Source organism: Phodopus roborovskii, unplaced genomic scaffold (genome assembly GCF_943737965.1).
Source record: "Phodopus roborovskii unplaced genomic scaffold, PHOROB, whole genome shotgun sequence".
Classification (NCBI taxonomy): Eukaryota; Metazoa; Chordata; class Mammalia; order Rodentia; family Cricetidae; genus Phodopus; species Phodopus roborovskii.
This window is the reverse complement of record NW_026126413.1, coordinates 10,736,290-10,760,393: the sequence shown is the minus strand read 5'-3', so window position 1 is coordinate 10,760,393 and position 24,104 is coordinate 10,736,290. Positions and strand designations below refer to the sequence as shown.

General features: G+C 42.4%; 1 protein-coding gene and 1 non-coding gene across 4 annotated transcripts in view; one reads left to right on the top strand and one right to left on the bottom strand.

Moving 5' to 3' along the window:
- The window catches only part of Arhgef28 (Rho guanine nucleotide exchange factor 28), a 286,411-nt gene extending 272,455 nt beyond the window's left edge, over positions 1–13,956 (top strand). For all 3 annotated transcript variants that reach the window (XM_051183017.1, XM_051183018.1, XM_051183019.1), the window contains one exon: positions 12,792–13,956. In XM_051183017.1, the coding sequence (XP_051038974.1) occupies positions 12,792–12,955 (164 nt within the window). In that variant the 3' untranslated portion in view covers positions 12,956–13,956. The remainder of the gene's footprint in view (positions 1–12,791) is intronic.
- Positions 4,725–4,856, bottom strand: LOC127221124 (small nucleolar RNA SNORA40). The gene has a single exon (XR_007834428.1). It is a non-coding gene; the product is annotated as a small nucleolar RNA SNORA40 (small nucleolar RNA).
- Positions 13,957–24,104: the final 10,148 nt, after the last annotated feature.

The window sequence follows — 24,104 nt, the reverse complement described above, 5'->3', positions numbered from 1 at the left end:
GTACCATGAGGGTACCTCCTCTAGCTATGTATTACTTTCTTCAGTTATCCTTCTCTCTTCCCAGGCACTTCAGGATGCCATTGTTTTGTTTTATTTTAAAATGAACACACTTCCTGTCTACCTGGATATGTTATGGACAGTTTCAAATATATGCAATATTAACAGAGGAGTGCAGTAACTATGCATGTACCATCCCCCACCTTCACAGAAACTATGGCTAATCATGTTTCGTCCAGATTCTCACCTCCATAAATTCTATATTTTAAGTACATTGTAAAAAATTCCATTAAGTGTATATTAAGCCATGAACATTTCAACAGATATCTATACTAGATAATTTTTATTTTATTCATCTAATGATGATTATTTATACATATGACTGTTGCAGATAAAATATAACACAGAATTATCTTCAGTTTATAACAAATGCTTTAAGTGTGGATTAACTAAGTTCAGTGTAGACAGTGTCTTTTAAACACACTTTAATACTTTCAGAGAAAGTCAAATATAAACACCAGTTTTCAAAATTTAATCTCATAATAATATTGCTTCATATAGCTTGAACAAAAAAAAAAAAAAAAAAAAAAAAAAAAAAGGCATCACAGGTTTTCAGGAACACAATCTTCCCCTAAACAAATCTCTGAAGTAAATGTTTTTAAAATCATCACCACACCCAAGGAAGAAATGGCGGGAATTCTATCTCAACATGTGACAGCTTTATGTTTAAATTTCCAGTGGTTTCATAAATATCATTTGCACATTTATTAAACCTCATATTGCAACAACAGTTATTTACTGTGTAGTCTGACGTATTCATTAGTATAGAAGGTTTGATCATGGACATTGCAGTTGTAAGTGGTTACAGAGTGAGCAGTTAGCACCTCTGGCCACGTTCGCTTCGGATCTCTGTCTTTCCTCTTTTCTGGAATGTCGACTTACTGATAAGGTGTGTGTCCAGCTGTCCCTTTCCTTCTAGTTTCTTCTTCAGAGCTAACCAGTGCCCTCACTTCGGTGTATGCCATTTCTACAAGATGTTTTTGCTCTTTTCCCTAGGCATGGATATGCATCCATATCCCATATGTCAATCATATATTTTATTTTATGTTTGTATGTAAACATTGAAGTATTGGCTCCCATAGTTAGGATTCTGTACAATGCATAGCTCCTGTTTGTGTGACCATTTATGTCCAGGCTTGCCTTTTCTCTTCCACGAGTACATTTTTACATGCGTGTGATACACGTTCTTCTAACTTATGAACAAGGCCAGTGCACTTATTTCCTTATTGACGAAGAAATAACATGTTTCCCATGCTTTTCCGTTACATACTATGGCCAGTACATCAGCCTTGTACACATGAATGAGAGTTTAGAGTATAGCACACAGGAGTGGCAGGGTCCTCAGCGTTGCTGGATGTTTGCCTTCTACAGTTATGCAGTGTAGTATACCATTGCCATCAGTGTCTGGTCCTCCGCAGGCCTTAGCATCATTAGGATGCTGTGGTTCTGCCGGCATACATGACAGTGATGAGTCATTTCTTCCATCCACCCTATCTGATCACAAGTGAGCAACAATACTACTTCAGGGCCAGCAGCTTTTCAGGCTCCACCTTCTATGGATTCTTTGTTGGTGGTATTGTTGCTTTTTGTTTGTTTCTTCTGTTTCTTCCCCCCCCCCCCAAACAGGATTTCTTTGGGTAGCTAGGCCTGGCTGTTCCTGAATTACCTCTGTAGACCAGGCTGGCCTCATACAGAGATCCACCTGCCTCTGCCCCTCAAGTGCTGGGATTAAAGGTGTGCAAACCCTGCCTGGCAGTATTGTTGCTTTTTAATTCCTAGGTTCTAGAATTCCAAAAGATCCACTGTAGGAGATTCTTTTTCAAGTAGGCTCATCATATTTTTGTGCTCAAAGAAGCAGTTTTCAAAGAAAATCTTTTTATAGTTACATGTGGTCATTTTAAAGATAAGAACGGATCCTTTCTCCTCTTCTCTGCCTCCTCTTCTTTCTTTTCATTCACTCTCTCAGTCTGTCTATCTGAAATCTTGCTAGCTGTCTCCTTTGTCTTTCTGCCCCAGTATGGACTGGTGCTCTGTCTAGCCCTGTGCTTGTCCTTTTATAACTTATGCTCTTGTGTGGAAACCTGTGTACTCAGCCTGTTTCCTTACCTCTAATAATATTCCTTTAGAGGAGTATGCACAGGCTTGCGTGTATGTGGACATTTGTGTTATATGCATATGTGAGAGTGCATGTGAATGTGTGTGCATGTGAGTATGTGTGCATATGTGCACATGAGTGTGTATGCATGTGAGTGTATGTTGCACATGTGTGTCTTTGTGTATATGCTTGTGTGTATATGTGAATGTGTGCGCATGTGAGAGTATGTGCATGTGAGTATGTTGCATCATATGTGCATGTATGCTTGTGAATGTGTGCATATGAATGCGTGTGCATGTGTGAGTGTAGGTGCATGAGTGTGTGCATGTGTATGTGCATGTGAATATATGTTACATGTGTGTGCATGTGTGAGTGTGTGTACAAGTACGTATGCATATGAGTATATGTGTGTGTGCATGAGTTGCATGTGAATGTGTGTGAGTATGTGTGAGTGTGTGTATGTGAATGTGTGATGTGAGTGTGTGCTCATGTGTGTGTATACATGAGTATGTGCATGTGAATATGTGTGCGTGTGACTGTGTGTGTATGCTGGTAGGGGGAATGTTTGAGGGAGGGATGCATATCCTAAGAAAAGATGTAATGAAAATAAATTTCTATTTTATTTCATTTATTTTTGCCCCTGTGACATTTTTTACAGTTTGCCCAGGATCACAACTCCTTGAATTTGGAAGGGTTTGCTTTTGCACTTTCTGATTCCTGCTGAGAAGTTTGACCTGTTTCGGTCCGGCTTCTTCCTGTGAGATCTGCTTCATCCTGGAGGGTTTAGATCCCTCTCTGTCCTCGCCCATCTCAAGTCATGACATCTGCTGAAATAGCTTCTATGAGTTATTCATTGGGCCCTTTTCCCCCAGAGACGTATTTCCTTCTGTCCTGGGAAGCAATCTTTTCCTTTTCATCTTTTTTCAGCACGATTTCTCTTTACTTACATCATGGCAGCACTCCTTGCTGGAAGCCGGATCTGCTCCAGTTCTCTTTTATTGTTTTTCTTTTTTCTCCTCCTTTTGTATTTTTTTCATATTTCTCAGCTCTTTAATTCTATTATTCCACTGGTTTTTAAAACACTTTTGCACGTGCACGCACGCACACACATCACACAGCATGCGTGTGGAGGTCAGAGGATAGCTTCAGGTGTTGGACCCGCCCTCTACCTTGTTGACACAGGATTTCTCTTGTCTTCACCCCTGTGCACACAAGGCTAGCTGGCCGGAGCATTCGGAGGGAGGTTCTCCTGCCTTTACCTCCTGTGTCTCCCAAGAGCACAAGGCGTGTGCATAGGTGCACTTCTGTGTCCCGCTGTCGCAGGGGTTAGGGATCTGAACTCAGGCTGGCAGGTTTGTGTTGTGTACTCGTTCCTCAGTGAACCAGCTCCCTAGCCCCCACGAACTGTTTTTCAATTCAGCTATCATTATTTTAATTTCTGAGAAATAGTCCTCAGTTTTCTTGCAGTCACTGTTTGATAAGCTCTAGTTCTATAATTGGAATGCCTCTTCAGTCTGTTTTTGAGGATGGTTTCTGGAAATTTTCCTCAGCTTTCCATGCCACGCTGGGTTTACTTTAGGCACCTTCGGTGAAAGTTCGCATGATTGCTGCCATTTTGGATTGTGGCTATTGAACTGATTGAGAAATGTGTGCAAAGTTTGTAGAACTGTGTCTGGCATGGATAAGAACTCAATATTTTATGTTGATTTTGTTATTCAATGGTTTTCCACGAGCCTGGCTATTTTCATTCATATATCACCTTGAAATCCCTTAAACAAATAAACAGAGGGTTGAACCTTTTCCAGTTAAAATAATGACAAATATAAAAAGTTAGTTTTGTAAGAAAACTGAGAAGGTTTTCAGTTAAAGAATTTTTTTGTCCTTGCATCTGTTTTGATTGGTTTTGAGAAGCAGCCCAAGTTTTATCCTAGGAAAACAGAGGTCCTACTGAAGTTTGTAAACTGCTGAAGTTTGATATATATCATTGTAAGTTGAAGAAAATTCCAGTTGTTCTTCATACTAACTTTCTGCACTTTCTGTTTTCTGAATTTTTTTTTTTTTTTTTTTGATAGCTCAGGGTTGCTAATACTTTGCAGCCTATTTTATGTGTGTGACAACCTGTAATTTGAATGGTTAAGGGGGTCTGTGCTCTGCTGGTGAACATTACCCTTTGTGTTGCCGTGGGGGCTGAGGTTGCTGTGACCTCAGATTATCTAAGTTCACATGAGTGGATGGAGGGTCTAGCCAGGTATTGCAAAGGTGTATGCTGACAAGTGTGGGTCACATCCCCACCTACTCCCTGCCTTTTCTTTTCTTACACTGATTCTGCTATTTCCTCCTTGTCTCCTAGTCCCTCCTATCTTCCTTTCCTATTGGCCAACAGTGCTTTATTATTAACCAGTATGAGAAACATATATACATAATGACATCTCCCATCAGACCAGACTGTGTTTCTATTCTTAAATTGTTTTTCCTGATTTATACTGTTTTATTTGCTTTTAAATGATCCACTCCTTGTTCTTAGAGCCCCTGTCATCAGTACCATGGACTCTTTGAACTGTTTTCAGGTCCAAATGTTTTTTCTTAAATGTATCAATACTCATACTGATGAACAGTGAGTTCCCGATTGCAAATGCTACTTTATTCTTGTGTCTGTCTTTATGTCCCTGTCCACTAGTTCAACACAAAGCCACACACAAATGCTCCTGACTTAGAGTCATAACCTTTTAGTTTTTAAGGACACATACAACGTAATGAGCTTTATTGTGGCATATTCATATCTATGTCATCATACTTGGCTCTATTCTTCTCTCCTCCCAACTCCTCAAAAGGCCCCCCCTAACTCTTGTTAATCTTCTCCCTGATAAAATCAAGAATTGCAAGTTGCTATTTTTCTGGTGAGTCTGATCATTCATTTGACAATATATTGTCATCTATTCTTCATATAATAGGAGATTTACTTTGATATTGTCAGTCTAGATGAACTACTTTTATTTCCTGTGTCTTAAGTGTGTTAGTTTCAAATGAACTTAACCACAAAAGAGCAAAGAATAGAAATCCAAACTCCAAAAGACTCTTACCAAATTCATTGCTAAGGATGAAAAGACCAGGGATATCAAAGGGATGCTTTCAGAATTAGAGTTCACCTAAAAGATGTAATTGGATTTCTAGGCAAGAACAAAGACCACTTTGGAATCAGTATCAGTTTTTATAGGGAAATACAAATGCAAATTAACCTTATTCATTTTATGGGCAATTTTGTATATCTTTCTAAAGTACGTGGAAACCCATCCATATACTTGCCAATGACTTGTCATCTTGTTACACTAAAATTCATGTAAACATGCTTGTATCCAGGCGAGGCTCCTAATTCACCACCACTGTGTCCCGTTCATATTAGACATAATATATAGAAGCCACACTGTTGGAACAACACAGAACCTTTTATAATATTATGATCCAAATAGTCAAAGGCTATTGGCTTTTTAAAGTAGTCATGGCAATTTTCAAACATACACAAAAGCCATTTGATGAATTCCATCTACCCACAGCCAGTTTTAACTGTTAACAACCCACTGCCAATCTTGGGTCTATTCCCTTTTCTCTCTCACATTGAGTTATCTTAAACAAATCCAGGACAGCCTATCATTGCCTTGGAAAAATATTTCATTATCGTTTTCTGAAAGAACCCTGTTTTTCATCTTTATAATGTCATTATTGCACCTAAAACAATACTAACAATTGTTGCTTAAAGTCATGCTGTCAGTGTGTGATTGACTATGATTGCCTTATAAATGCCCTTGATAATTGTTTTGTGAAAACAGAGTTTAAATAATAGCCTGCAGTTGGCATATTCCTTAAGACTATTTTACTGTAAAGCTCTTGCCTGTCTTTTTTTAAATGCACATTTTAAACATCCAATTTCTTTGTTAAAAGGGCCAGTTTGAATTTTTCTGGGAAAAATATTCCCCCTTCCTGATTTTGCTGATTGAATCCCCATGGCCCCATTTTACGTATTCTGCAGCTGTAGTTCCTGTAGCCAGGCATAGACTTTTGATGAAATACAGGCTTCTCTCCTACATGAAAGCAATCCATGGATGGAGCTGTGCATTTCCTTCACATCCCATCATGGGACACGGAGTGTCTGCTGTGTTCTTGATGTGGAGTTTGAACCCAGGGTCTAGCTGCCAGCATCATCTTGCTAGTCACTGAGCCCAGGTCCAGCCGCCAGCATCATCTAGCTAGTCATTGAGCCCAGGTCCAGCTGCCAGCATCATCTCTCTAGCCTTTCTAGAGTTTCCCAGTAGCGTTTCTCTCCACAGTTTTAGCAGCTGCTAATGGGTTTGGCCTTGCTCCACTGTGGCTCTGGGCTTCTGGATTTAGAAGACTTTATCTACTTCCACCCTTCCACCCTGGATGTTTGTTTTCTTGCATAGTCTATAATGGATTTAGAATTCTCTAGTGCCCTGACCTGCATTTATTTCATGGAACAAAATCCTATTGGAGACACCATGAGAAGAGGCTCCCTGAGCTGGGAAACACTAGCCTGGTACTAATGATCCTCTGAGGTATTTGTGTGTGACATGTGGTGGCAGGTGAGTCCATCCCAATCCTAAGAACCCTGTCGGTCCTTGTGCTTGACTAAACCTGGTGTTTTATCAACCACTGTTTTCTTCCTGTCATGAAAACCGAATGGTGTTTTATGTCGAGACACATACTTTGAGAGGCTTCTCAAGAGTATAGTGAGGAATAATCCTTGTGGGACTTGACAGAGTCAAGGTCATGGCCACTAATTGGTGATAACCTTCTTTGGAGAAAAACAAATGTAAGAGCAAATTCAGGTTCTGCCAGTAGATTGCCATGCTTTGCTGTGCCAGGCCTTTTGTGAAGTTTCATCTACACGGTACTGGTTTCTTCCACCCTTTGTTGCCATTTGGCATTGAGTACATCTCCAGTGTCCACCATTTCAAGTATATTAAATACTGTCAAAGTCCAGTTGTCTGTCACAGTGTTAAGAATAGTTGTCACACAATTTACTTTATAATTTGGACATGCACATGCTACACACATCCTCTTTCTCTCATTACTTTATTTCAGGTGCAGTATTGTCACATAAGGAATAGAAAAAAAAAAGGTCACAACAGTAATTTAGAATTTGTTTGTTTCAGCTATCAACTCTAGATTGCTTTTCATATCAGAGGCTCACAGCCTGTTTTGTGGCTCGCTGTGGAAAATCGAATTGAGCAAAATTAGGGACAGAGACCAATTTTCCTTTGCTCTGAAGATACCTCCAGTTCTGTACAATAAATGTTTTCCATTAGGGGGAAAATGTTGTGCATTAATGCTCCTGAGAAAAAATAATGATTGCCAGTAATGCCATCAGGAAATGATTTTTTAAATGTTTCAGAGTGTAAGCAGGAATCAGTGACTAAATGGGAATACAAATTAGTTTGCAGAATTGGAACATTAATGATAAAATCATTTCTTGGAGAAGAAGTTATTCTAGGAGAGTCTGAGTTTTGAGTTTGGGGACATGCACAAGGGACATAGTATTATAAGACATACAAGTCAGAAAGCTTGATTAAAATAACAAGAGCTGAGCCAAGGCTCAGAAGACATGGAGTTCTGTTCTGTGGGAGAAGACATGAGAAGGTTGAACGATGCGTCATCAGCGACTCCAACAGTAGACTAAACACTGTGCAATCCCAGGCTTCTGGGTCCTGGTATACTGCTGGGTTCAGTTCAGACCTTGGCACTGATGCCTATGATGAAAGTTATAGTGTTTTTAATAGTAAACAAAACTATTGCTTCAAAATGGTTATGATTTCAAGTGCCTTTCCCTCCAGGATGTGGCAGCACATACTTGTTATGCCAGCATTTGGGGAATAGACGAAATAGGCCATGAGTTCAAGGCCAGCCTGGACTACATAGTGAGACTCTATCTGAAACACACGTGCCCAGACATAGACAGACTCTCTCTCTCTCTCTCTCTCTCTCTCTCTCTCTCTCTCTCTCTCTCTCACACACACACACACACACACACACACACACACACACACACAAGTATGTGAATAAATAAAATGTTTGTATATTCAAGAATTTCAGGAAAAGGCAAAGAATGTATTAACTAAATGTTTTCAAATTCAGAGCCTTTTCTATTTGTCAGAACCCTACTCTTTATGGCAAGTGACTCCTCCTACTTTTGCTGGTCACAAGAGCAGAGGTCAAGTGTAGATGGTAACTGTGGATGTTTGTTAGTCAGCTTCCCTGCTCTGTTCAAACGTGTGTTATTGAGAAAACTGAAGACAGAGGAATGGGAAAATGGAGACCACTGCATAAACATTCATTTAAGTGCAGCTTCGAGTGATGGATTTGACTGTGTTATGCGCTCCTTTATATCTTTTACCTCTATAACTTTGTTTGTGAAATCACTGAACCCGATCCTTTGTGACTTGCCCAAGGAGACATTCCACCTCATTGTGTATATCTGATTTATTTCACAGCTCATGGGTCACGTTATTCATCTTAAATATAATACAGTTATGTCTTCTAAACCGTTTATAGGCTGATCATGATAACAGCTAATGATCAAGCTGTTTCAGATTAATAATTGTCATGGAATGCTAAGCGTCTCCAATGTTTGTTAGAAATTCCAGTATTAGGGAACAGAAGGAAATATGAGAACAATAAAGGTCAGTGTCAGCAGGCAGGTTGTCACTGAGGGCTGAAACCCAGATTTAGGGGACATTTTGGGGTGTGAGTGCTCCATGCATGCTTGTCCCTTAAAAACGAGGTTTTTTTTTTTTTTTGTGCTGCATGTCTACAAGAAGAAGCAGTACAGGCAAATTGTGAGCAGCTCTAACTTTCAAAGCCGTGTTAGGAGGCTGGCCTGGACCCACAGCAGCCCTCGTAATGTGACTATGGAGATTTTTTTGTTTTAAGTTAAATTTTCAGTGTGTGACAAGTAGCTTAGTTGTGTAGCAGAAAAGGCCCAGAAAGAACCAAGTTTCTACTTTTCCATTTGCTTCAGCCAGACTTTCGGTTTTCAAATGTGTTTCAGCTTATTTGTCCCTATTTTAGGCTTAATAATCTGCACTCTGTTCTGTTTCCAGAGATGTGGTGAGGTTCAAATTATTTATGTCAAAGGGATTGCATTGCAGTTTGAAATTGTGTCTCATTAGAATAGTCCCTGCCTTTCAGTTCACCCGATTATGATTCCATTAATATTTCTTGCTCATTAGACATAAGGAAGATTTATTTTTCTCTTTATCAGTTATCAGGCCTTTTGATCTCAAATAAAATTGGATAATTCATTTTAACTCTATAAAAATTCTGCTTTCTGAATCAGCAAGTTTCCATTTGAAAAAATGTGCTTTCATTTTTAGGTTCTATGTGAGGACCAAGTTCTTTGTGGGTTAAATAAAAGGGGGGAGTGTAGAAAAGGTGACCAGCTTTCAGAAATACACAATTGCTCTTCGAGACTTCTCTTAGGGTAGAAATGGAGTAATAAAATCAGAAATCATAGAATGGCTTCTATTTCAAAGTCAGACTGCCTGACCTTGCCTGCATAGTTCAGGTAGAAATGAAGACTGGATAGGGAGAAGGAAATTGAGTTCCCCTTCGGGTGATCCATGACCACACGGCATCCATCTCAGACTGCAGTGCAGGTCAGACACTTAAGGGCTGAAGGTCCTGGTAGAAATAGTGTTCTGTTGTTCTCATCCTATTCCACACTGTTCAGATTAAAGCCCTACTCCCCGCTGTAAATGTACATGTCTGCACACACATACCTACTCCTGTATCCCACCAGCATTAATTGGCCTCTGTCTTTGGGAGCTGCAGCCAATCGTTTAAAGATAGAAGTCTTTCTGATATGTGCTTGGTTCTTTGGTTTGCTTTTTGGCTTTCTCTTGAAGCCATTATTGGGACATCACAGATTGCCAGGCCCCTGGGCATTTTGGATTCCACTTCATCCTGGAGGAAGGAAGCTTCATGGATTATGGGAGTGTGGCCTGAGCTGTCAGGTTTTTCAGCAATCAGCTTGCAGCCACCTCTTTTCGATGGGCGACTTTTCTCATTCTTGGTCTAGTAATCTGTGTGTCCTGGCTGGTCTCTCTATTGCTGCAGCATAAGTGACCTAACCAATCTGCCAGTATTTGCTAGATGAAAGTGTTGAGGTTTTTTTTTTAATCCCCTTTGAAGTTGTTTTGTGTCAACATAGCTGTTCCAACAGCTGGGAAGAGGAATTAAGATCGTGTGAACATCATCAAGTCCACAGACAGGCATACCCTGTCTCTTAATGTGGTAAAATAAGATGGGGAAGCATTTGGGGTTGACTTCTACTCTTGCCCTGTCAGTGAAATCACTGCTTGGGATATTTGTGTTGTCTGATTATGTGGGGAAGGTTGCTAGGTCTGTAATTATCACTATGCTGGTTTAGGGAGGCTCAGTACATCTTTTGCTTTGCTATCTTTTAGAAGGGTGAGTGGAGAGAAAATATTAAGCATGTAGGATCTTATAACCAAGAAACTCTGGGCAAGTCACTTCTAGCACACTGAGATGTGAGATGGTGAGACTCTGGACCTGAGAGGGAAGGTGTCTTTATTCAGCCACAGTCCTCTAAGTTGAGGTGTGTGATACTGGGCAAAACATTGAACTAGCCTGAGCCTTAGTTTCCCAACTTGTAAATTATGGGTTATATTTTGAGTTGCAAAGAGACAGTGAATATAAAAGACTGCACAGTGTTCAAGCTGGTGGCAAGAAAGTGTAGATATGATGGCTGTCATTTAGAGGCATCATCAACACCCTGTAGATAACGTTTCTTGTATGTGAGGAACAGGACTTAATTGCCCCAGTGTTAGAGGAAATTTTCTTCATGGGTTGGTGATGTAGCTCAGTTGGTAGAATGATTGCTTAGCATGAAACAGTGACACCATGAGTTGATCCACAGCACCACATAAACTGAGCTTGGTGGCACACGTCTGTAATTCCATAGCTCCAACAGTAGAGACCGGAGACTCAGAAGTTCATGGCCATCCTTGGCTGGCCTGGGACATGAGACCTCGCCCTCGGGATCATCCTTTCCTTCCATCACATGATTCTGAGACCTGGATCTACTTCCTATGGCTCTGGCTACTATCCCCCATACCCCAAAGCCCCGCCTCCTATTGGAAAAAGGAAAGACCTGGGGGTAGCAAAAAGAGGGAGCCCTGTGGGGACTTCCTGCCCTTCAGTTTTACCAAGACTTGCATACTACATTCCCTAACAGTCAAAGATTCCTGTCTGCAGGGAAGGGGTTAGAAGCACTTCTGTCATAGGATGGAGATGGAGATGATATCTTTCTAAATAATGGTGGTTTAGGGTAAAACATGGCAAAAAATGATAATGGTTTCCTCTTGACGACTGAAAGAGGCATGGATGGACTGCAGGGTGACCCACCCTCACTCCACATGCAGAAGTTTATGCCTGTTTGCCTCTGGCTTTACCTAGGGGTCACTTACCTGTAATTGTGCTATGTTACACACCCTGAGGAGGTTGGTTATTGGAAGAAATGCCATGGAAATGATTTGTAGCAAATATGTCTCTTTCTTCAAATCAAAGCACCCCTTCATCTCCCCCCCTTAAAGCACAATATAGAAGCTTTTATCAGAAAAGGGGAGAAAGTGCCTGCTGTTGCTAGGCAACCAGGGGGAAAAACTGCAAGCCCGGTTACAGTCACTGTTAGCAAGATTTTTCCAGAAACCTAGCTGCTCTTGCAAATCCTTTGTGTAACATTAACAGACGTGCATAATGGAAGGATAGAAGATCTTTTTCATTCTCCAGTGCCCCTTTCCCACCCCCTGTCGACACTTTTAGAGCTCCAAATAAATGGAGAATCTTGATTCCTGTCTATCTTTTTAATCTATCCTCCTATGTATGTATCATCTATCTTCCTATCTATCTATCTATCTATCTATCTATCTATCTATCTATCTATCTATCTATCTCTCTATATCTAATCTATCTATCTACCTATCTCTCTATATCTATCTATCTATCTATCCATCATCTATCTATCTATCTATCTATCTATCTATCTATCTATCTATCTATCTATCTATCTAGGGTTTTTCTGTGTAGCCCTGGCTGTCCTGAATCTCACTGTCTTTGAATGCAAAGATCCAGCTGCCCGTGCCTCCCGGATGCTGGGATCAAAGACATGTGCCACCGTGCAGCCTGAAACCAATTCTAGACTTGAGGAGTTCTGAAGGTAGATGTAATACAGATACATACATGGTTATGGCACATGGGAGGCTATTTTCATTTTCAAAACCTGACTCCATTTAAGAAAATCAGTAGGGATCCCTTTCCCTGGTAGCAGGGATATAACAACTGTGAATAGGACCAATTTTTATCCACTTGACACTTCCTTAAGAGTGTTCCATGATGGTTATTTTTACTTCAAGGAGTTGTTTCTGCACACAATTGAATATTGGTGACATCACTAGATAGCCACCATGTTCCTCTCATGCTGGGCTTCGGCATTTTCTCCCTGGCTGACCATGAGGTCACTATATTTCCTGATTTTCAGGTAAAGTGTCATCTGCTTTGTAGATCCCAAGTGGGGTGTCCTGTGACCTATGATGTCTTTTTGTTGCAGATTTGGACTCCTTCCAGAGTGAATCCCCAGGTCCACAGGACACAAGTCAACATGGCCCTCAGCCTCAGACACTCACAGCGGAAGGAAAACTAACTCTCCCAGTGGTGGCCAGACATGGGGGGGATTCTGGAGATGGAGGTGAAGAAAACATTGTTTACCTCTGAGTATGCGCTCACTTATTGTCTTCCAAGTAAACAAACAAAAACACTGGCACTTTGGGGAGAAACTTCCCCGGGGCCCCAGTCCTGTATGTGTGATTGTCTGTGCCCAAATTGCTTTAAGAAGAATATTTAATATTTCATGCAAGTTCATTCTTTTGGGCATGAGTCTAATAATTAAATTATTGAAAAACAGCTCTCTGTGTATCATCTTTAACTTATCTCGCTTATCAAGTTTCTAGAGGAGAAACGAGTAAGCCGAAAGATATGAAAAAGTTGTTTTGACTTTGAAGTTTTATATTGCATTTTGTACCCATTCATTTGGAGTGTGATGCCGTTTAAGATAAAGATGAAGCCATTTTAATGTAGAGGATGATCTTGGCTAGGGGCAAACTGCTATCACAGCAGTTGCCCATTGATAGTGGCCTTGATAGCCCCAAAAGCAGAGGTAGGTAAAGAAATGTCTTCTCTTACTTTGTTCTTGTGTGTGAATGTCTGAGGCTTCAGAGTTGGAGCATGGTCACCCTCACCATGTAACCATGTGTCCTGCCTAAGAACCTGTTCTGACTGGGCAGACACTGTGCTGGAACAAAGTCTGGACACACTCGGGACCTGAGCCATCTGCTCTGTGGCTCACTTTCTTGTTTGATGATGGTGGGTCTGAGTCTCTATTCAGCAGCATCTTTGAGCCCAGCCCACGGCCTCCCACGAGTCACTTTTGCTGTAAATAGTGACTCCATGAGAAAACCCTCTGTTGGGTCTGCTGGCCAAGGAGTACCATTCACTGCAGAGAACTTGCCTCTACAGTTTTTAAGGACAGAATGGCTAGCTCCTGGTGAAGCTTGTGGCCTGCATGGGCTTTTCTACAGAGGGACTGGTGGCGCTTCTTGCTTTTAGAACACTGTGGGTCTCTGAGAGAAAATAAACCAGGAAATGTACTCTTCTTGTTGTTTGGGAATATTTGTGTATGTTATGGCCAGTGTCAATAAATACCTTTTACTCCGTTATTTTACTCGGTAACTTTAATATTCAACACAGGATCATAACAAAGCCTGTATTGCACACACATAAATAGTCCTTGTGGAAACTGAAAGGGAAGGGAACCATTAATTTCATCCAGAATTTGCCTCAATAACCAGGGGAGACATGACAGACATGACAGGAAGAGAAATCACTTGGATCCCACTTATTTTTTCTTGAATGTATAAAGTGTGTCTACGTTATATTTTTCACTTACACAAGTCAAATCTTAAGGTTTTAAAGAATCTCTTTTGAGGGGTACACTTTTCCACCTATGCTTTTCTTAAAGTGCATTCAAAAGTTTAGTGACTAAATTTTCCCCAGAATGTATGGCCATTAAAATTCATAGCACTCACTAAAACTCTGCCCTTTCACTTTCCCCAAGGCCAGCTCCTGATGAAATGACACCCTCCCTGCCATGGAGAGAACCCTTTTTCTGGCTCCACTAAAGCTGACCTCAAAATCCTATGTCCCTTGAATGGAAAGCTTAGAGTTATTTCAATCTAAATCTTTGCTCTGATAACTATAAATATCTTCCCCTCTTTTATGACAGTGGAAATGAAAATAGTAAAAATATGTGAAGATGCTAAAAATCCCCATGGGTTCTGCTTTAATATCTGTGCCCAGTTAATGCTCAGTTGACTTTCAAGCCCTGAAAACTAGAGCCGTTATGCATCCCCTTTGAGACAGCCTGGCTGGGCAGTTTTTGAGATACTTATATTCATAGGTTCATTTGGGCGATTCTCTTATTTAATATTTTGATGTTTTAACTGATGGAGTTGAGATGTCTAAGCTTCCTCAGGAAGTTCTTCCTTCTTACATGTCTTTACTGTGTAATGAGCACAGATCCTCTACCACTGGGATGGCTCCTATGTTAAACACATTGTTATCACTGTCTTGATATCAGGACAAGGGCCTTTGAGATGCTGTACAGATGGGGCCAATGCAGTTATTAGCAGACACCTTGGGGAAAGTCCACAGCCCTTTCATCAGATGGGGGACACAGCAAGAAGGCATTTTCTGTAACCCAGGAAGTTGGCCCTCGGCAGACACCGAATCTACTAACACGCTGCTCTCAGACTTTCCAGCTCTTGGAGTATTGAGACATAACATTCTGGTTTTTATAAACTACCCAGGTCGTGATATTTTCTTAGGGTAACGTGAACAGGCTAAGACAGAACTTAGCAGAGATTAGTTGACTCCCACATAAAGTCACTTATCTTATGAGAAGACCACTGTTTCCTGGATCCCCACAAGGATCTGCTGTGTCCACAAAGTTGACATCCTTTTGTCCTGGAATGAAAAGCACACTGTTCTGTCCCTTCCGGGCTCCATGAATTTGTGCACCAGCCGCAGTTTGAATTGCTTTGCATTTCATCAGGATGTGTAATGGCTGCATCCGTATACCTTGTAGTATGCTCACAGTGGGAGCCCTGTTCATTCAGGAAAATTAACAAAACCCTTGCTGCTAAGGAGGTGTGTGTGTGTGTGTGTGTGTGTGTGCGCGTACACACACACACACACACATAAACATGTTCTGTAAGTTAAGAAGATAGCCCAAGTCAGGTAATAAAAGGGAGTAGGTATTCCTTCCCATGACCTGAGGTCACTCATGTCCCACCCTCTCTGACTTTCTCATCAAGGGGCAGCAGTGCTTGACTATTGGGAGTATGGGTTTGGAAGCAAATGTCCTACCAAACTGTGTGTCCTCGGTATTTGGCTTTACCTCTCTGATTCTGCGTCTATAAAAATAAGGATAATAATCTTATGGGATTGTTGTGACCAATGTGATTAGAACAGAGTCTAGGGCATAGTAGTCACTCAAGTATATGTTATCTGTTATCACTTTTAAATTCCTGTTAATAATTGCTCAGCTCAGCCCCAAACATTAGGGAGATGGCTCTTTCTTGCCAGAAGGTGTGAAAGAAGAATGTGCGTGTTTGGAGATGCTACGTATGGCGTTGGAATAAATTCCCAGAAGGCTAGCTTTCCACATATTTCATCCCTAGATGTCACTCATGTTTCCAACAAACATTTATCGACTGTATGCAAGGAGCCAAGCAGCCTGTCAGGGATGGAATGAAGATGAGAAAGTCCATATATCTGCATCAGCACATGGGTAGGTGGTCCAAACAGTGGCCCAGAAAAATGACCTGGAGACAGGCAGGTTGCTATGAGAACTCACAGGAAGAAACTGCTGGGGACCAGTATATGCAGAATTGGGATAGGGCATGCTAAAGAAAGAGATGGCCAAGGCTTCAATAATAGAATGGGTGGAGAAGACATTTCCAGCAAAGGGGGGGGGGGGGCAACTAGTCTAGAAATATAAAAAGAGATAATAGAGATGTTGTAGTAGGCATTTGGAGGGGTCCATATTGTGTTTCTTCTCTTGGACTAGGTGGCCTGTGAAATGGTCTCACTCTGCCACCCCAATCACCTTTATACATGTAGCAGCGAAATAAGGAAATCCCGCCCCTCTTATCCTGACTGGGTTCCCCAAAAGGCCAAAATATGGAGTGGAGGGGAATATCTGTTTCCATATGAGCGTGCTCTTAAATTGTGATGAAATCCCCTTATCTTGTCCCCATTCTATACCAACCTCTACCAGGAACGTGGGTTCCAGTCAAATGGGCATTAGCATGTCCCCCTCTTTAGTCCTCAAGTGTAATGGAAAAGAAGTGAAGGAGTCCTGGGACCCCTGAAGATGCAGACTGGAGTGAGTTCCAGAGAGAGCTTCAGAATGCTTTGGGTGAAACTGAGAAATTGTATGATGACCCACTAGGAAGGACTAGGAAGGGGAAGGGGGGGTGGAGGGACCATCTCACTTTGTTCTTCTGCTTTCTTCTCTTTGTCAACTCTTCTACTGCCCCTCGATCCCATTTCCCCTCACCATTGGAGGCATATACAAAAGAAAGGAAGAGGGGGGGGGGGGACAGACGAGGCACGCGGATAGAAGATTTTAGAATCTTATGGTTCACATGAAGAAATCAGTGTTCTTCCTCGACTGGCTCCTCCGCACAGATGTCCCCATGTTGCTTTGGCTGAGGTGTCCCCCATAGTCTTGGGCATTCATGTACCTGGTCTCTCCAGTTGGTGGCACTGTTTGGTTTGGTTTAGGAGGTGTGGCCTTGCTATAGGAAATATGTTACTGGGGGCAGGCTTTGAGAGGTTTCAGACTCCTGCGGATTCTAGTTTGCTCTCCCTGACTCAAGCTTACAGTTCAGGATATGAGTCCTCAGCCTCCTGGTCCTGCTGCCATGCCTGCTACTTGTTGCCATGGCTCCCTTCCATGAGAGACTTTTATCCCTCTGGAACCATGAGCCCAGATAAAATCTTCGTTAAGTTTCTTTGGCCATGTTTTTAGCACAGCAACAGAGAAGTAACCAATAAGTCACTTTGCTGGAGTGAGAGAGGCAGTAAAACGATACTGGAAAGGCAAACAGACCGAGCTCTGCTTCCTGAATGTCTTCCAGCAGTACTGGCTTCGGCAACCCCAAAGGTCCCATTCGCAGAGCATGGACTAACATGAGGCAACACCTATGCTCCAAGCGTCCAACGTGAAAGGAGCCTGCTGCCAGCTGGACAGTCCTTCAGCTTTGCTTCTGGGCTGAGCTGCTTATCTATAAGTGGGGGGGTGTTGGCAAAAGCCAGACCTTGCAGAACTGTACTGGATATGTGAAGCAAGGCCAGGACAGAAAACCGGCACACAAGTACTCTGAAAGTGACATGTGCGGGTAATAGGGGTGAGGAAAAGGCAGGGGCCTTATGGAGGTTTTCACGGTTCATGTTCCTGTGTCCTGGAAGATGTCCAAGAGCCAAGGGTGCACGATGCTGTGCTCAGAAGACAAGCTCCAAGCTCCATGCGGAAGGAAGGGATGAAGAGTCTCAGACCAGAGTCTCCAGAACAGGAACGGGAACCTGATCGTTACATTTTTTTTGCCTTTGGCTCCTGGGTTTGCAGCAGTCACTTCAAGTGGATGAGTGCACATGGCTTGTGGTGGGGAACGTCAAGTGGGTTCACGATTCGGTGGTTTTTGTAGACGTTGCATGGCTGAGAAACTTCATCGTTGAGTTCCAGGAATCTGCCCACCAATATAACACTTGGGAAGGTAGCAAGTCGGGAATTTTAAATATGGCCAACAACCAAGACCTTCTTTGTTAATTTTACTAGCTTCTATAGTTGTATTAAAAAAAAAAATGTTCGCTACTCCCTCAGGAGTCCCGGCTTCCATTCTCTCAGTGAATTTTAACTCACGGGCCTAGCAGCCGTGCTGGTCAGTTTACCTCATCCCTAGCTGATCCAGATGTCAACTGTGCCCAGGGATCCAGAGGTCTCGGCTCCAGGGAAAGTTTAGGAAGTTCCTCTTGTCCAGATGCTCACTGCAGGGCCCCTTTTCTCATTAAAGAAACCTTACTTGTCTGTTGAGATTCATTTTTAACTTACCTGCTAGTTCGTCTGTGTTTCCTTCTTTCCCCTCATTGTACGGCCGGCCTGTGTGTAGAAGGGGAAAGTGAAATTGAGGAGTTAGATGCTCGGTAATGGCTTACCTCTGGGTAGCAGCTCATGTTAAACATTTAACAGTGGATGTTGGTGAGACTTGAAATACCACTGGGGCTAAATGCCTGACTCCTTTCCCCCTATGCTCTCCATACCTCCTGTCCTTTGCTGAGGTCTCAGGGCCCTGACACCATGGCTGAAGTCTAAGGAACTTGACACCATGGAGGCTTCCTGGGCACTTTCCAGAAGTTTTGTTTTTAAAAATAATCTATAACATAACAGCTTCAGATATAAACAGGAACACAGCCAGCATCAACAAGAGCATCTGCATGGGCCAGATTCTCAGATGTGTCCTTGCCATTTTCCTTGGCATCTTCACAACCTGGGTCCATCTCACCACTGCTGGCAAGGTGGACCGCGATTGGCGTAAGACATTGGCAGGTGCCATCAAAGGACAATAGGCTTTTAATTAAAGGCAGAGGAGCCAAGGCTCAGAAAACACTCCTTGAAGATCTGCTGTTAAGTACTTACTTTCTGCTAATACCCTGCAAACAATAGCCAAGAGCCCTATCCAGGCCATCAATCTTTTTAGCACAGCGACTTCTTGCAACATAGAGGTAGGGATGCAGGGGTTTTCCTTCTTTATCTACTCTGCAATATCTTGAAGAAAAGAAAGCACTTTCTTCTATCCTTGGTTTTAAGCTGCCTCCCCACTCCCCTCCATGGTGATTGTACAGCTTGATCCTTCCAGGGAAACCCTCTCCTTGAAAAGTTCTCATTAGACCTGACACTAGAATTAATGTAAACATACCTTGGTTAAGGTCATATTTTGAGTCACTCACTTGCAAGAAGATGTTTCTAACACGGAGTCTGAACCTGCTAAGCACTGTTGCTATAGAGATGGTATAAGAGATTAATTAAGGCTAGAACAGATGTTGTGAAGTGTGTGGAGTATGCTGTTTGCTGTTAGTAATTAACAAGGGTGTGTTTGTACATGAGAGAGGAGAAAAATTGAGATGGTAGGATAAAACAGACAAGACACTGGTCACGGGTCCCTTCCCTCCAACAAACCCCACCACCACCAACCCTGCTGAGTCCACAGAGTTTCTCATCCACCCGGGCCAGACAGAACCATTACCTGAAGTGGCCAAATGGTCTTCCCCATCTTCCTTTCTTGGTCTGATGTCTAAGAGGCATAGGGGTATACAAAAACATGGTCTTGCATCAGTGGGTTCAAACAACCCGTTTTTCTGGACACCTGCAAATCAAACTGGTCTGTATATGGTTTTTAAAATGCCTAGTGGGGAGGTGAAGTTTACACACTGGAGTTAGATTAGTCATCCGACTGCTAGGAGTACTGTTATTGGTGCCCGGCTACCAAGAGGGAGACGGGCTTGTCCACTGCCACAGTGAATTGCCATTGGTGTTTTCAGACCCAGAAAGTGAATTAAGTGTCAGTCTGTTCATGTTTCATTTGGAGAATATTGATTTCAGTGTGGACTAAACCTTTTGACCAAAATGAAAGCAACAACAACAATGTATTATTTACTTTAACCTGAATAAAATGTTAGTAACAAGATGAGGTTTGAGCTGGAGAGATGGCTCAGGAGTTAAGAGTGCTGTCTGCTCTCCTGGAGGTCCCAAGTTCAATTCCCAGCAACCAATTGGTGGCTCACAATCATCTGTAATGTAATAAATAAATCTTAAAAAGCAAAAACTAAAAAAACAAAAACAGATAAGGTCCGAATGTGGCAAACTTGGGTGCATTTGCATCCTGTTTAATGGTTCCTCCAAGCAATCAATATTCCCATACTGCCTCCTCCTGGTCAGTGGTTTGAAACATCTCTGGACTTTTCTTCTGCGGGAGGGCAGCAATTTTCCTTGGACTGGCATCTTCATCTCACAGAAGTAGAAGATGAGGAGTCAGAGAACAACATAGAAGACCTTTGTTTTGGTGTGGGGGTGGGGCGGGGCTCATTACCCTGGTGACTGAAACTCAGCTTTCTACTGCCCACAGACTGTGGAAAGCAAGCCACATGTGATGATGTAATAGGCAGCTGTAATGTCTGAGGGCTTACAAGTGTGTGTGCTGGTGGGTGAGGGCACAGGCTCTTAAACAAACCTTGGCATTTGCCTGTGTGGATGGGCTTTAGCTAGAAACTCCCAGTGCCCAGGCTTGCCCTGTCACAAGAGGTTGTATGAGGAAGTTGGTGCATGAAGGAAGTGGTTCCCCGTCCCTCCCTCCCTCCCTCCCCCCTCCTCACCTCTCCTTCCTTCTCCTAGTTTCCTTGTTGGCTAAGTACCATCTTCAGGAGACACTTGTATCTGCAGGTCAGCAGTTTTCCGGTTGTTTGCTACTGCAAGTCACAGAACCAGAGAAGGAACAACTTGGATCCATGGGAATTTGTCACCGTCTTGATTTCTGCAGATGACCTAAAGCTCAATTGCTCCGCAACTTGATTGTCTAACTTGTTTTACTTCTCATTCTTCCTCTCATTTGAAGGTTGTCTGCCTTGAACTCATGAGATGAGATTTTCAGTGAGGCCACAGAAGGGGAAAGAAGTTGGACTTGCCCTTTGACTCAACTGTGATTTCTATGCCTCTTATCATGAATAAGAAAGCCGATCTTTGAAAAATGCAAGTCTGCCCACCTTTTCTCTTTTCCAAGCACATATAGATAAAAGGGGATGCATATTGTGGTTTTGATGTCTTAAAATGAAACTGGGCCATGAAGAAGAAACGACATCAGCAGTTTGATGTCCCCGAAGGGACACTTGATTTGGTAAAAGAGAAAAGACAGAGAGTTCGGAACAATGGAGCTAAAAATAGGAACTGATTCAAAAGGAAGAATTTATTTCCCCTACCCAGTCATCAAATTTTGAGAAAATGTTTTAATCTTCCCAAACACTGGCATTAATTCTTTGTGTGTGTGTGTGTGTGTGTGTGTGTGTGTGTGTGTGTGTGTGTATTTATGTATCTCCACACTGAATTTGCCATCACTTTAATATTCCTGTTGCCCCAGTAACAGAATTAACTATTGTCCTTCTCTTATGCCTTTCCATATGCTAGTATGACCAAAAGCACCAGGTTTCCCCATGACCATGGTGCCGCAGACACAATCCACTATTACACTGCACACTCTTAGGGCTTTTGCATTGCTAACCAGAAAGTACCATAGCCTTGGTGGCTTCTAAACAACAGATGCTCTGGAGGCTGGGAAGTCCAAGAGTAAGGCTCTGAAGATTTATGGCTCTGACTAGCTGTGTCCTCATACAGCAAAAGAGGCATGGCAGGTGTCAAGGGTCTCTTTCATAAGGACGGGAATGCAAAGCCCCCCCCCTCTAATACCATCTTGGTTATGTTTCAACACATAAATGGTGGTAGAGGGCGGATACTCATACCGTAGCATCCCTCAACCTATGAAGATGAGAAAAAATTATACTATATTTCTTCCTAAACCACTGGCCAACAATCCAGGATTTAGTTCCTTTGTATTATTTACACATAAAACATTCATCATCATAAAATGAGTGGATGTCTAACATGCCCAGGATTCTGCTTAGCAGGATTCTGCTTAGCATGGGCACACAGTAAGGTACTATCCTAAGATATCTACCATCCACAAGGACATTGTTCACGTAGCCAGTCAAGACCTATGTCAGCAGTGAATGAATACCATACTCCAGGAAGCTTCAAAAACACAGACAGTGGCAATAAAATGAGCGGCCCACACAGGTGTGCATTTGTAGGGGCTGACGTAGACAGGTTCTGAGAGCCCAGGTGTGGTGGTTGTCACTGGCAAAATCTGTTTTGAGTTTTTGTCTGACCTTAGGATTTTGAAGTGTTTGATTTAATTTAATTTGGCCTCAACAAGGGTGCACTATACCTCACAGAGGTTTGGGGGAGTGTGTATACATATTTTTGGTTGTCAGAGTAAGGACAGAAATATGAACTGCCTCTCCTAGACCACTGTAAGTCACAAGACGTCACTCCCGCAGCAAAGGACAGGGCAGTAAAGAAAAGAATAATGAATTTATGCTGGTGTGGAGCCTTCAGAGTTGAAGACCCTCAAGTTGAGGGAAGACTATGCTTTTATGCTTGGATTCTGTGGAGAATTGACAGCCATGTAGAAGCAGAATTGGCTAGGAGGTGTGTTAGAGACCATACACTGAGGGGCAGCTAGCAAGGTCTGTCCATTCTGGGTCTTCTTGGTCTCTGCAATTTGTCTTTTTCCCAGGAATAAAGCACAGATCCTGGGATGAGACTTCAAGAGTGAGAGAAGGGACAGTGATAGGGACGTCTCTGGCTTGCTTCGGGGCTGAATTCCAGCTTCTATGACCAGCCTTGGGGGAAAGGAAGTTTTAGTTTCTGTGAGATGGAAAGGGACAAAGGGATGCGGTGGGAAGTTAGTGACACTTTGCTTTCCAGGTCCTTCCAGTCTCTGTCAGTTCAAACTATGCCATACTTCAGGGAATCATGTGCTGAGAGCTGATACCTCAATAACCTCTAAGGAGTCCTGCGGGCAGAGGATGCCGGAAAATGAAAGGCCACTCTGTGAATGGGACTGGCCAAGAGCAGTTTCCAATCCCAATAAAGCCACTGAAATATAAGCAATCAAATCCCAGCTAGTTTGGAATTAGCAAGCTTGAAAGTCAACGAGGGTAGATCTCTCCATCTTAATCAACTTAAGGCTCCGTCTCCTGTGTTATTTATTGGTAACACACCCTTTCCTTTTTTTTTTTTAATCCTTTTTTCTTTTGTTTTGTCTTTCGAGTCAGGGCAGCCATGGCTGTCCTTGAACTCACTCTGTAGACCAGGCTGGCCTTGAACTGATAGAGATCTGCCTGTGTCTGCCTCCCAGGTGCTGGAATTAAAGGCCACCACTGCTGGTCATTAACACGTCCATTTTAAAGAAAAGGAAACACTATTGCTCCCTTCCTCAAATTAGAAATGCCATAGGGCGGGGAAGAAGGAGGAGTGGAGGCCCATTAAGGAAAGGCTATACATTACAGGTAACACCAGCTCTTAGGGTACTTTATACAATGCCATTTCAAGGTTACTAAGCATGTGGTAACCGTTTTGACATTCTGAGAATTGGCCATTTATAGACAAAGGTAATTTGGAACATCTTAATTTTTGAACCGAATCCAGGTTTTTAGGAACAGTATTAGAAAATGTGAAAGAGAGAGGGAAACCTTATTTGCACAAACTCATAGCATTTGACAAGGCCAACAAAGCCAAAGTGAGTGAGGCTCCACCCCTCCCCCCCTTTTTCTTTTTTGAAGGCACGCTCTAACTTTAGCTGCCATTTAAATGAACAAGCTCAGCAGTCTAGCAGGGAACTGATTGATCTGGGAGTCGGGGATAGGAGATAATGAGGGCTCTGCCATGTCCCTCTCTGAGATGGGGAAGAGGTTATCTATTCCTGGCTGAATGCAAGCAAGGCTGGTGAGGCAGTCCCTGTGTTGAACATGAAGAATTTGCATTGCATTGACATGAAAAGTCACTGTCTCTTCTCTGTCCCTGCAGCATACATTCATGTCAACCTAAATCAGGGCTGGGAAAAAATTCCCGGTAGGCATTTCATGTATCCAAGACATTAGCTGTTGTTTTCTTAATTTCCCCCCAACGCTCTTT